Source organism: Phaseolus vulgaris, chromosome 7 (genome assembly GCF_000499845.2).
Source record: "Phaseolus vulgaris cultivar G19833 chromosome 7, P. vulgaris v2.0, whole genome shotgun sequence".
NCBI lineage: Eukaryota > Viridiplantae > Streptophyta > Magnoliopsida > Fabales > Fabaceae > Phaseolus > Phaseolus vulgaris.
This window is the reverse complement of record NC_023753.2, coordinates 14,921,993-14,935,221: the sequence shown is the minus strand read 5'-3', so window position 1 is coordinate 14,935,221 and position 13,229 is coordinate 14,921,993. Positions and strand designations below refer to the sequence as shown.

The 13,229-nt window shown below is 46.0% G+C and overlaps 2 protein-coding genes across 2 annotated transcripts; both read left to right on the top strand.

The window, feature by feature from the left end:
• Nucleotides 1-777: 777 nt before the first annotated feature.
• LOC137829113 (uncharacterized) lies at nt 778-3,281 on the top strand. The gene is made up of 3 exons (XM_068635907.1): nt 778-876; nt 952-1,618; nt 2,800-3,281. Exons 1-3 carry the CDS (start codon nt 778-780, stop codon nt 3,279-3,281), a joined length of 1,248 nt encoding a protein of 415 aa, XP_068492008.1.
• Nucleotides 3,282-7,597: 4,316 nt separating this feature from the next.
• Nucleotides 7,598-8,296, top strand: LOC137829112 (uncharacterized). Its single transcript, XM_068635906.1, has one exon. It carries the CDS (start codon nt 7,598-7,600, stop codon nt 8,294-8,296), a length of 699 nt encoding a protein of 232 aa, XP_068492007.1.
• Nucleotides 8,297-13,229: the final 4,933 nt, after the last annotated feature.

Sequence of the window (13,229 nt, the reverse complement as noted above, 5' to 3'; positions counted from 1 at the left end):
TCAACTGGCCGGAACAATTTTGAAACTTAAAAACTAAATTTTCACTTCAAAATAATAAGTAAACAAAAAGTTTTAAAATTATTTATAAAAAACCATCAAATATAAAAGGTCATAAGTCAGAGTTAAAGGGTATGAAATGTTCTAACCATCCAATCAAGTCAAACCATATTAGAAATAAACTGAGTTTAGAGATTTTATAAAAAAAATTCGGCTTATATAAAATTCTATTTAGATAAATAAATTGGTCTCTTATCATGATATGTTAATCAACCCATTACGTAACTAACTACGTAACTCTCTTTGCCTCAGTCTAGAGCACTCTGGCTTTTCATTCTATAAATACACCAATGTATCCATGCACTCATTAATAAGAAATATATTGTTCTACATTTTATCTCTGCACCTTGCCTTTTTCTCTCTCATCTCTCATCACCTTTACATGGTATCAAGAGCTAGTGAATTTTTTTTTTCATCATGACAACGTCTCCTTCCTCTGTCTCAACCATGTCTTATTCTTCTTCTTCTTCTTCATTTTCCCATTCCTCCCCGTCGCTTCACACCTTCTCCACTTCTCTCACATTAAAACTTAATGATGAAAACTTTCTTGTTTGGCGCCAACAGATTCTTGCGCAGGTTGAAGGGCTTGATCTTCTCCATTTCTTGACTTATTCTTCTACACCGCCCAAACATCTCACCCCTGATTCAGGTTCTGTTAATCCTACCTATCTTATGCACAAACAGTAAGACCATCTCCTCGTTGCCTGGCTGCTTGCGTCTATGTCCACCTCCATGTTAACTCTGATTGTTGGTCTTTGCACTGCGCATCTTATCTGGGATAAGCTCACTGTTTATTATGCTTCACATACACGTGCCAAGGTTCGTTAACTGAAACTTCAACTTAAAACTCAAAAACATGAACGTATTGTTTCCACGTATCTCCTTGCTCTTAAGCGTGTGGTTGATTCTCTTACTGCTATTGGCTCTCCAATATGTGCCGAAGACCATATAGATGCAATTCTTGATGGTCTCCTTGAAGAATATGACAGTTTCGTCACGTCTGTCACCTCATGGCTTGATCCTTACACGACTCAAGATATTGAATCTTTGCTTATGGCTCAAGAAGATCGCTTTGATAAACACATATTTCTTGATTCATCTCCTGCTCAAGTGCATTTCTCTTCCACCGGTTTGGTACCCTCGTCGTCTTTTAAGGCTTCTTTGCAAGGAGGTCGTTCTTCCTCTCGTGCACCGTTTCACCAAAAGCGTCAACATTACTCTTGTCCCCCTCATCCTAATTATTGGAGATTTGTTGCTCCTTCTTTATATTTTCAACCACGGGTTCAGTGTCAGCTATGTTTCAAGTTTGGCGACACAGCTTTAACATGCTTGACCCGAACTGAAGATATTTCTTCTTCACCCATAATTGCTAATATGTCTTCTTTTCAGCAACCTCTTCATTATCCTAAACCATCTATTCTAGGTACTCCTTCCATAGTGAGTGATCCTCTTTGGTACCTAGATACAGGAGCTACTCATCATATCACCAATGATCCTATTGTTTTCAACAAGAAACAGATCTATAATGGTTCTGAGAATGTTCAGCTAGGTAATGGTTCAGGTATGTCTATTCATAGTGTTGGCTCTACTTCTCTACGTAATTCTTCTTCTAATCATCTTTTTACTCTTCATAATCTTCTTCATGTACCAACTATTAACAAGAACCTTCTCAGTGTTTCTCAATTTGCACGTGATAATGGTGTCTTTTTTGAATTTTTTTCCTAACCATTGCTATGTTAAAAATCAGGTTACCAAACAGATTATTCTTCAAGGAAGGATTCATGAGGGTCTTTACGTGTTTCCCACTTTACACAAACCTTTATGTTCCTCTGTTAATGCTACTTCCTATAATTCTACTGTGCATAGTTATGATATTTGACATAAACGCCTTGCCCATGCTTCATCTAGAACAGTGAAACTTGTTATGCGTTCCAACAATATTTCATGTAATACTGATGCTTTTTTTTGTGACTCTTGCGCACGAGCCAAAGCTCATCAACTACCTTTTCTTTTGTCTAATACTACTTATACTGCTCCTTTACAACTTGTGTTTGTTGATATTTTGGGCCCATCTCATGTTTCCTCCACTAATGGTTCCCTTTACTATGTTGCATTTGTTGATGTTTTTTTCTAAATACAAATGGCTTTATCTTATTTCACACAAATCTCAAGCTACTTCTGTTTTTCTACAATTTAAAGCTCTTGCTGAAAACCAAACTGGTTTTTCTTTAAAAACTCTTCAAACATACAATGTTATGGAATTTGTATTGCTAACCAAACTCTTAAACACATATGGTATCACTCATAGACTCACATGTCCTCACACCCATCAACAGAACGGTTCGGTTGAACGTAAACATCGTCACATAGTTGATACCGGCTTAGCTCTTATTGTTGCTGCCTGTCTACCTCTACGTTTCTGGGGTGAAGTTTTTTCTTCTGTTGTTTTCACTATTAATATCTTACCCACTCCTGTTTTACATAATCTTAGTCTGTATGAAATGCTCTTTTCTCAAAAACCTAATTATACTTCTAAAAGTTTTGGATGTGCCTGTTATCCTTTGCTTCGCCCATATAATCAACATAAATTTGATTTTTGTTCATCTTTATGCTTTCTTGGGTATGCTTCTAACCGTAAAGGCTATATATGCTTAACACCATCTGGTAAATTTATTTTTTCACGCAATGTGCTCTTTAATGAACTCCCTTTTCCATATTCTATTCCTAGTAGTTTGTTCACAGGTTCTGCCAATATCAACACTGATTCTCTAGCTTTTTCACCTATTCTTACAGTTATTTTTGCTCCTCCTACAACATCACCTTCCTCTATCTCTCCTGAGTCTCCATCTCTGTTGTCTTCTGCACCTTCACCTTCGATCTCCACTACTTCTTTGATGCCAACAGCTGCTTCTAGTCTTAATGCTCACTCGATGATTACTCGTGCTAAAGATGGTATTTTCAAGCCCAAAGCTCTTCAGTCCTCTCTCTCTGCTGATTTGCCTGAACCCTCCACGTACAAACAAGCACTGACTCAACCTCATTGGCTTCACGCAATGAAAGCTGAATATGACGCTCTTATGCAAAACAATACCTGGACCCTGACTACTCTTCCTCCAACTACTAATGTTGTTGGGTGCAAATGGGTGTTCAAAAAGAAGTATAATGTTGATGGCTCCCTACAACGATACAAGGCACACTTGGTACCAAAAGGATTTCATCAATGAACCTTGGCACGTGTATGCGAAGCATAATAAACAGTGAGTTTATCCCAGATAAGATGCGCAGTGCAGAGACCAACCATCGGAGTTAACATGGAGGTGGACATAGACGCAAGCAGCCAGGCAACGAGGAGATGGTCTTACTGTTTGTGCATAAGATAGGTAGGATTAACAGAACCTGAATCAGGGGTGAGATGTTTGGGCGGTGTAGAAGAATAAGTCAAGAAATGGAGAAGATCAAGCCCTTCAACCTGCGCAAGAATCTGTTGGCGCCAAACAAGAAAGTTTTCATCATTAAGTTTTAATGTGAGAGAAGTGGAGAAGGTGTGAAGCGACGGGAAGGAATGGGAAGATGAAGAAGAAGAAGAATGTTGATACTAAATTGTGAGAATGTTGATAAAGATTTTTGTACAATACATCGTTAAGTATAGGAACTACAGTTAACTTTTTTTATCATTGTTTTACAAATATCCACAACTGCAATTATCGAGTTAAGCTAAAACAATTTAATATGGATACAGTGGTACAGTGTAGATTCCGTGTGAAGATGTCGGCAAGGCCCTCATACTTGAATTATTGATTTTGACTTCGAGAAGATAATTTGAACAATTTAGATTAACTTGTTCCGAAAGCCATAAAGTAAAACAGATTCATGAAAGAATGGTCATTCTTTACAAAAAGAAAGTCTTGAACAGTGTTTCTAAATGTCATCACAAAACAAATCATGTCCAAATAATGCTTAAAATTTAATAATATATATTATATGTATTGAAATTTAATATGCTCTATAATTCAGATATAGGACAGGAATTAGAACTTGTATATGAACTTTTTGCGCGAAATCTGCTTTAATATCTTTTATGGAGAATGATCCTGCCGGTTGACCTGAGTGCAAGAGTCTTGCCACGTCAAAGGTTTCTCCTTCTCGATCAGCTTCGCACCACGTTAGCCTCTGTCCTTCACGTCTCAATTCCTCGCAAGAACCTGCAGAAAACAGAGTGGCGCCGCTGCGGCCGATCGCGCTCCGACGCTCAAGTCAGTGACGGAATCACCAAATACTAAGAGAGAAAATCTAAACTCAAGGAACCGTGCACAGTGAATCTCAGTGTACTAGAGAGTATTCTCAAAGCGTACTCAAGTGTTCTCAAAAAGCGTACCTCAAAGTCTGTTAAGAGTTCCTTATATACCTGAGCACTTTCTCTCTCCTGACGGTTATACCTCTGGACACGTGGCTCGCATCCAGCTGTACACGTGTTGCCATTTGGAGCCCCCTTCTACTTGAGCGTCACCTCTACTCTTCAAGCTATTCGACTAAGTTACCCATGCAAGGAGTAACTTGGTGCATAGCTTCCTTGGAGCGCGACCCCTTAAGCGGCGAGTACGGGGTGTCACCATGCACACCTTCTCTGTGGTCTCGCCTGCCGCTATCACGATCTGCTTCACCTGCACATCGTGCATGTTCTGGTAAACTGTTCCCTTGCCCCGACCTCTGGCTAGGGAGTGTTTATCTGATAACCTCATCCTTCACTGTGGTGTGACAAGCATATCACTCATTTCCCATACTAGTACCCCTTGGAAACCTTGAATAAGCTTTCCTGACCTTTCGGCGATGTGCCCCTTTAGGCGGTCTCTAACCACTTGATCGCCTAAAACTCACATACGGCGACTATGACGCAAGCCTGGTGACCGCCGATTATACATGCTAGAGACCGGAGAACACCAACTCAACGATTGGCGACTACACAGACTTCCCGATGTACTTCCCTTCTGTCAGCCAGGTGTCCCATTCAACACGCCTATATTATCGCTTGCTGCCACGTCATCACTTCCGATTACCTGATCGGTACACAAGCCCCCCAGTCTTAAGCTGAGCCTTTACCAGCGAAAAGACTAAGAGGTCAAATCATCGTCGATCTACGTGGCGCTTGTACGGATCTCCGTATGTTCGTACCTTTTGCCTTTCTGACGCTCCACCAACCCCTTCTTTAAACAAACGACACGTGGCGTCATCAACGGTCGTTTTCAATTGCCGTTTGCGCTTCCCACAACGTTCGAAAACCCTTAAACCCTTCGCGCTATTCACTGTTCCATCATCTTTCTTCATCCTAGAGCATCCCAAACGCTCTCTCTGCGAACCCCGAAACTCTTTGTCTCTCTCAATCTTCAACTTTCTTCAGCGCTCATCCGATCATAAAAAGGTAACCCTTTTTCTCCTCTTATTGGTATTTGTTGCATTTTAACCGGTTTGCATCATCCATTATCTGTCTGAAGCATACGCTGTGGGCTGTTTTTCTTTTTTCTCGTAACCTAAGGTTTCGTCCCTGATAACGTCCATCCCAGCGAACCCTTGTTCGTTCGTTCTATCTTCTTCGTCCCCAATCGAGTCATTCTCTGCTAGCTTCATTTCATCCCTTTCTCTTTCCTTTGCAGTTCCTGCGATGGCTCACACGAAGTCCACCGCTAACCCTCCTTCTTCATCGCGAAACCCTCCACCCAAAACCAGTAGTGTTGTCCCTGGGACAAATCCTCCATCGATACGCAACCCATCTCGAGCCTCTGGTGCTCCCTCTGCACAGGCTGAGAGGCCTGCTTCTTCTCATGCCAACCCTACCCAAGCAACTCCACCACTCGCCGGAGGAGCCTCCCTTCCTCCACAAGACTATAAAAAGCTCTACCCTTGGGCTACCCCAACTCTGTTGAAAGAGACCTCCTCGATAAACACTGAGTTGGGCGTGCACCGATTGAGGAAAGGAGATCAACCCGACCTTTCCTTCCACAAGGAGCATGATAGCAAAGTGGCCGTGCTGCCCTGCCTCCCGGGTGAACCGATCTGCGCGGATGATAAGGGGAACAACGACGAGTTGTTCTGTTTCATCTACACTACCTTGTTCAAGAAAGTGAAGCTTAGGCTTCCTTTTACTCGTTTTGAGAGAGAGCTACTGACCGAGCTCAACATCGCCCCTGCCCAGCATCATCCCAACAGCTGGGCGTTCGTGAGGGCGTTCCAAATTCTTTGTGCGCACTTGTTGTTGCCGGCCTCAGTCGACGTCTTCCTCTTCCTGTTTGAGGCAAAGAATCCCGGAGATCACCTCTGGGTCAGCTTGAACGGGATTGCTGGGAGATCAATCTTCTCAATCTTCCAGCAATCTTATAAAGACTGGAAAGGGAAGTTCGTGAAGGTGTGCCAGAATGAGCAAGACCCCTCACTGCTTGACGGCTTCCCCTTGTATAGGGTAAACAAGGGGAACAAGGACTCCAAGGACAGCTTCAGGAGACCAAGAAGTCTTGATAACATGGGGGAGTTAGACAAAGACCTTTGTCTCTTCTGGAAGAGCGTGGCTGCCGTCAACATCACCTTCCCCACTGCCTTAATCATTCCCTACGAGTTCTTCGAGAGCCAACTCGTAATACACATAGGTTAGCCCCTACTCCAGTACCAAGTCTCTCACTTCGAGTTAACACTAACTTAGCGTCTTCACCACTCTATTTTAGCATCCCATTATTCTGTGTTGACCTTGATCTTTTATCCATGTACTACTTGTGTCATCTCTGTATGAATGCACTTGCATGTTTTGCTTCTGCCTTGGTTGCTGATCTGTTTTTTACCTTGTGCAGATAACATGTTGGGAAAAGGGAAACTGGCGGAATTGAGGGCGATCGCCCGATCCCACAAGCTCACGGCGGGCTCCCAAGCTGTGCCCAACCCGGTGGTGGCGATCGCCGCTACTCAAGGCAAAACTCCTCCCCGAGGTCCAACTTCTTCTGGGGTACTACCCGCCCCAGAAAGGAAAAAACTGGTTTTGAGGAGTCCCAAGAGGAAGGCTCCTTAAGTGGTGCAAGAGGAAGAAGATGATGATGAAGAAACCGAGGATGGCCTCGTCGCTAAAAGGAAAAGGGTGGCCACCTCTACACTGCCTACACTCCTAACACCAACACCGCCCTCACCTCCAGCTCCACTACAACCAGTCCAAGCAACGCCCCTGGCCGTCGCACCCCCAGTGGTTGAAAGCAGCGGCCCTAACTATGTAGAGAATCCTCCGAGCGCCTCAACACCGTTCGTATCTGTCGGAGAGGGTCCTCCTCCAACCACATCTATTGCTGGGGTCGCGTTAGGGGTCGATGAGGACGCTCAAATCTCGCCCATTTTGATAACATAATCCCCGACCTCACCACCACGCCTACAAGCCCCCCTTGCCCTAGAAACTCAAGAGGGTGGTGGTGAAAGTCAGCACCAAACTCCTCCACCACCTCCAGCAGCAACCTCAAGCCTCCCAACTTCCTTTGAAGAGACCTTGAGGCCCTTCACAACCCAACTGAAGACTATGGCGGAAGATCTTCCCCTGCTTGTATCAAGAGCTGTGAAGGACTCCCTCAAGAAGCTTCAAGAGGAGAACTCCGCGCTCAAGGAGTCAAACCTGATGATAAGGGTTGAGGCCGAGAAGCTCACGTGCAACTTGCTGATGACTGAGCTGGAGCACTCGAGGCTGAAGGATGCAATGGACGCGGAGCTAAGAAGCACGCGCAAGGAAGCCTCCGATCTGCGCCAAAAACTGCACCACCAACTCCAAGAGAAGATCGACTTGGAGAGCAAGCTGGTCCCATATAGGCTCAAGGTGGCAGATTTGGAGGCTGCAAAAAAGGCGGAAGCGTCCAGGGTGGAGAACCTCGAGAAGAGATCGACAGATCGGGAGATTCTCCTTGGGAAGGTCGAGAAGGAAAGGGACAACGCTCTCGCCGAGCTCGCCGAAGCTCGCGAGGAGGCCAAAAAGACCGCTGCAGAGCTGGCCCATGCTCGAAACGAAGGCAAAAAAACTGCTGAAGAACTCGCCCGAGCTCGTGAGGAAACAGAAGAGCTGAAGAAGCAAACACACGAGCTCGAGCAGAGCGCTGCCCAAGTCCTCACCGCCGGGTTTGACGCCGCTCTGGAGCAAGTAGCATGTCAATACCCTGAGCTCGACCTCTCCATGGTGTCGATCAGCAACGAGGTGGTGGATGGGAAGATTGTACCCTCTGAAGACTAGCTACCTTCCTCCATCACCTCTTCTTTGTAAAAACTTTTATCTGTAATGACGCTGCTTATGTAATTGTTTTTATATGCATGCAAACTTGAATTGCAACTTCTTATATAATTTTCACTTCTCGTATATCGTCTTCCTATTTACTTTCACGCTTTTACCTTTATTTGCTGTGTGGTTTACCAACATAACTGGTGAAGCTTACTCAAACGAATTAACTCAGCAATATTCGAGCCTCACCTTTCACACACTGCTTCGATCTTGAATAAACTGATCTGCCCAGCAAAGTGAGCCCTTATTCCTGTCATCACCTAGAACTCTTCTGATCGCCGTAGGGTTCTGGCGATGTGACCTTTCTTGCCTTCATAACTTGACCATTGTTCCCTCATCTGGGAGGTAGAGGCGCCTTTCGGATCCTTCTCTACCTCCCTGAGTTTCAGAACAATGAGCTGGATAGTGAGGTGTTCTCTTTGAACCTACCTTAGTTATCTTTTTAACTTCTTTCACCCTTCACGCCATACCTGAACTCGTTCAAGACGAGAAGGATTTTATCTATCTTCACACCGCGTACAAGCGTGGAAGCTTTCTCTGGTCTTACTGAGTCAATATTGATGTTGCACTTAAAGGGGGAAAAGGCGTTTTCCTTCCCTTCCCACCGTTTAAGGTCACGAACACCCCTGACCTTTCAGTTCATCTTGCCTGAACTCACTCTGAGGTGAGAAGGAGTTTTTCTAGTGCCTCAGCTTGCCCAGGGTGTACATCTCCTCCCCCTCTGGACATCCTGAGGACTTTTAATCTTGCCTCTATCTGCTTGTGCAGAGAGGTCTTTGATCTGTTCTTGCCTGCACTCGCTCAAAGGCGAGGAGGACTTCTTCTGTTCTCGCCTGCACTCGCTCAAAGGCGAGGAGGACTTTTCTCTTTCTCGCCTGCACTCGCTCAAAGGCGAGGAGGACTTCTTCTTGCCTGCACTCGCTCAAAGGCGAGGAGGACTTTTACTTGCCTGCACTCGCTCAAAGGCGAGGAGGACTTTTCTCTTCTTGCCTGCACCCGCTCAAAGGCGAGGAGGACTTTTACTTGCCTGCACTCGCTCAAAAGCGAGGAGGACTTCTTCTCTTTCTCGCATGCACTCGCTCAAAGGCGAGGATGACTTTTTCTCTTCTTGCCTCAAGACGCACGAGAGCGTTGAGGTCTTTGGTCATCACTGGTGCCTTCGATCGCCGAAAGACGATGAGGACTTTAAAACTTTAACTACTGCCGCCGATCGCCGAAAAGCGATGGGGACTTTAAAACTTTTAACTGATGCCGCCAATCGCTGAAAAACGATGGGGACTTTAAAACTTTTAACTGATGCCGCCAATCGCCGAAAAACGATGGGGACTTTAAAACTTTTAACTAGAAAGCATGCAGCATAACTTTGTCGTTGCCTTAGATCACGTTCGAGTGATAAGGTCTTTCTTCTGAAAACTTTTAAAACCACAAGCATGCAATCTTAGAAACTTTAAACTTTGAAAACTCTTCTTTATTGGGTGGCCTCATTAAAAACCCTCCTTAGGGAAAAAAGAGTGCCCCCTTCAAATTGTTTTAACAGAAAGCATGTAAATCTCTTCATGTTCGTTTTTGCCTACAAAGCTTTAACTGTAATATAATTTGAGGTGCGTTGCGTTCCAAGTGCGAGGAATCGTCCCTCCTTCTAACGTCTCTAAGCGGTAGGCGCCGTTCTCGAGCACCTCGGTTATTCTGAACGGTCCCGTCCACTTAGGTGATAACTTGTTCTCCATCTCGTACTGATGGGCCTTCCTCATCACCAGGTCGCCTTCTCTAAATTGCCTTGGCATCACCTTAGAGTTATACCTTCGCTCAATCCTCCTTTTTACTGCCTCGGCCTTTAGTCTTGCCTCCTCCCTGACCTCATCCAGTAAATCCAGATTCAATCTTCTTTCTTTGTTCGAGTCTTCCGCCACAAAGTTCTGGAATCTCGGCGAGCTTTCTTGGATTTCAACTGGAATCATCGCATCACATCCATAAACCAAGCTAAACGGGGTCTCGTGGGTTCCTGACAGTTTAGTGGTATGGTACGCCCAAACTATGCGGGGTACCTCTTCAGCCCACGATCCCTTAGCTTTCTCCAGTCTTCTCTTTAAACCTCTCAGCAACACCCGATTGGTAGACTCCACTTGGCCATTCGTTTGTGGGTGCTCAACGGATGCAAACACCTGTTGTATTCCCACCTCTTCGCACAGCTTCTTCAACAGGTGACTCGCAAACTGAGTTCCATTGTCCGACACCAGGCGTTTAGGCACGCCAAACCGGCACACGAGATTCTTCCACACAAAGCCTTCGATCTTATGTGCGGTGATCTGGGCTACTGGCTCCGCTTCGATCCACTTGGTGAAATATTCAATCGCCACCACCAAGTACTTCATCTGCCTGATCGCCAATGGGAAGGGTCCCAGAATGTCAATTCCCCAAGTATGAAACGACCAAAGGCTGTAAATTGACTTCAGCTCTTCTGGAGGTGCCTTGTGCCAATCGGCGTGCTGCTGACATTGCTTGCAACATTGTGCATATTTCTTGCAGTCCTCCCTCATTGTTGGCTAGTAATAACCTGCACGGAGAGTTCTTGCAGCCAGAGCTCGACCCCCGACGTGACTCCCACATATGCCTTCATGGAGCTCGGCCATAATTCTTGTACATTTTTCTCCGTGCACACATTCTAGGAGTGGGTGTGTAAACCCAAACCTGTACATATCACCGTCGATCATGGTGAACTTGTTGGAGTTCTTCTTTATCTTCCTAGCCTCCGTCGGATCCAGCGGGAGAACGCCATCCGCCAGGCAGCGCTGGTATTGCGTTATCCATGTGTCTGGTTTATGCGTAGCGCAGACCTGCGCCACGTTCACCCTCTCCCCTCGACATGCTCTTATTCTCAGCGATCTCAAGGTCTCCTGGGTCAAGGACCTGTGACTCCTCGCCGCTTTCTCCGTCGACTTGCTTATCTGAAGAACCTAGTGGTCTTCCACAAACGCCCTGGGCGTCTTCAGAGTTTCTTGAATAACTGTCCTCTGCCTACCCCCCTTGCCTGAACTGGCGAGCTTGGCTAGCAAGTCAGCTCGGGCATTTTGCTCTCTAGGTACATGCACCACCTCAAACGAGGCAAAGGAACCCTTCAACTCCTGCACATACTCCAAGTAAGCCGCGATTTGTGGATCCTTGGCCTGAAACTCGCCTGTTACTTGTCCCGTGACCAACAATGAGTCACTCTTGGCCATCAACACCCTAGCCCCCATCTCCTTAGCCAACAAGATGCCTGCGATCAACGCCTCACATTCTGCTTGATTGTTGCTAGCTTTAAAAGCAAATCTCAGGGACTGTTCTATCAGCACGCCGTTGGGCCCTTCTAGAATGACTCCAGCACCGCTACCCTGCTGGTTAGACGATCCGTCCACCGAAAGTACCCAACGAAAATCGTCCCCCTCAACTCGTGCTGCCTTCGACGAGAGCTCGACCATAAAATCAGCGAAAATCTGCCCCTTGATCGGTCCTCGGGGTTCGTATTTGATGTCGAACTCCGACAACTCCACTGCCCACTTCACCATTCTCCCAGCTACATCGGGCTTCTTTAAGACTTTCTGGATAGGCAAGTCGGTCATCACCAGCACTGTAAAACTGTGAAAATAGTGGCGCAACCTCCTCGCCGAGAATACGACCGCTAGTGCAGCTTTCTCCAAGGCCTGATACCTTACTTCTGGGCCTTGTAACACCTTGCTAACGAAGTAGATAGGTTTCTGAGCCTGATCTTGATCTTGGACGAGCACCGCACTCACCGCCCTCTCAATTACAGCGAAATACAACCTGAGAGGGGTTCCTACCAAAGGTTTGCACAAATCCGGCGGGCTCGCCAGGTACTCTTTAAGCTTCACGAAAGCTTCTTCGCATTCCTTCGACCAGACAAACTTATTGTTTCGCCTTAAGCATTGGAAATACGGATGACCTTTCTCTCTACTAGCTGACACGAAATGAGATAGGGCGACCATCCGACCTGTAAGCTGCTGCACCTCCTTCACGGTAGCCGGGCTTCTCATCGCCAAGATGGCAGCACACTTATCAGGATTTTCTTCTATTCCTCTTTCAGTTAAGAGGAAACCCAAGAACTTCCCTGCCTCTACACCAAAAATGCATTTCTCGGGGTTTAGCTTTAATTTGAACTTGGCGATCGTGGTAAACAGCTCCTCCAGATCTGAGATGTGCTTGCTTTTTTCTAACGAAGTCACGACCATATCATCTACATACGCTTGCACATTCCTTCCCAGCATCGGTGCAAGTACCTTGTCCATCAGCCTTTGGTACGTGGCCCCCGCGTTCTTCAGTCCGAAGGGCATCACCTTGTAGCACTAACACGATCTCTCAGTCATGAAGGCGGTCTTCTCTTCATCCATGGGATGCAACTTTATCTGGTTGTACCCTGAGAAGGCGTCCAGAAAGCTCAGCAACTTGCACCCTGCTGCGCTGTCGACCAGGGCATCTATACTTGGCAAAGGGTATGAATCCTTTGGACAAGCCTTGTTTAGGTCCGTGAAGTCGACGCACATGCGCCACTTCCCGTTGCTCTTCTTTCCCAGCACGACATTAGCTAACCACTCAGGGTACTGGACCTCCCTGATATGGCCTGCGGCGAGGAGCTTTTGCGTTTCATCCCTAATCGCCTGTCTCCTCTCCTCATTGAACTTTCTTCTCCTCTGTCGCACTGGTCTGACCCGTGTGTCCATTGCCAGGTGGTGGCACAAGAAATCGGGGTCGATTCCCGGCATGTCTGAAGCAGACCATGCAAAAGAATCCAGATGCCGTTCTATCACCTTGGCGATCTGGTCTTGTAGCTCACCTTCCAAAGGTCTTCCCAACTTGAAGACCTTGCCCCCGATCTCCCTTTCGAGCCACTCCT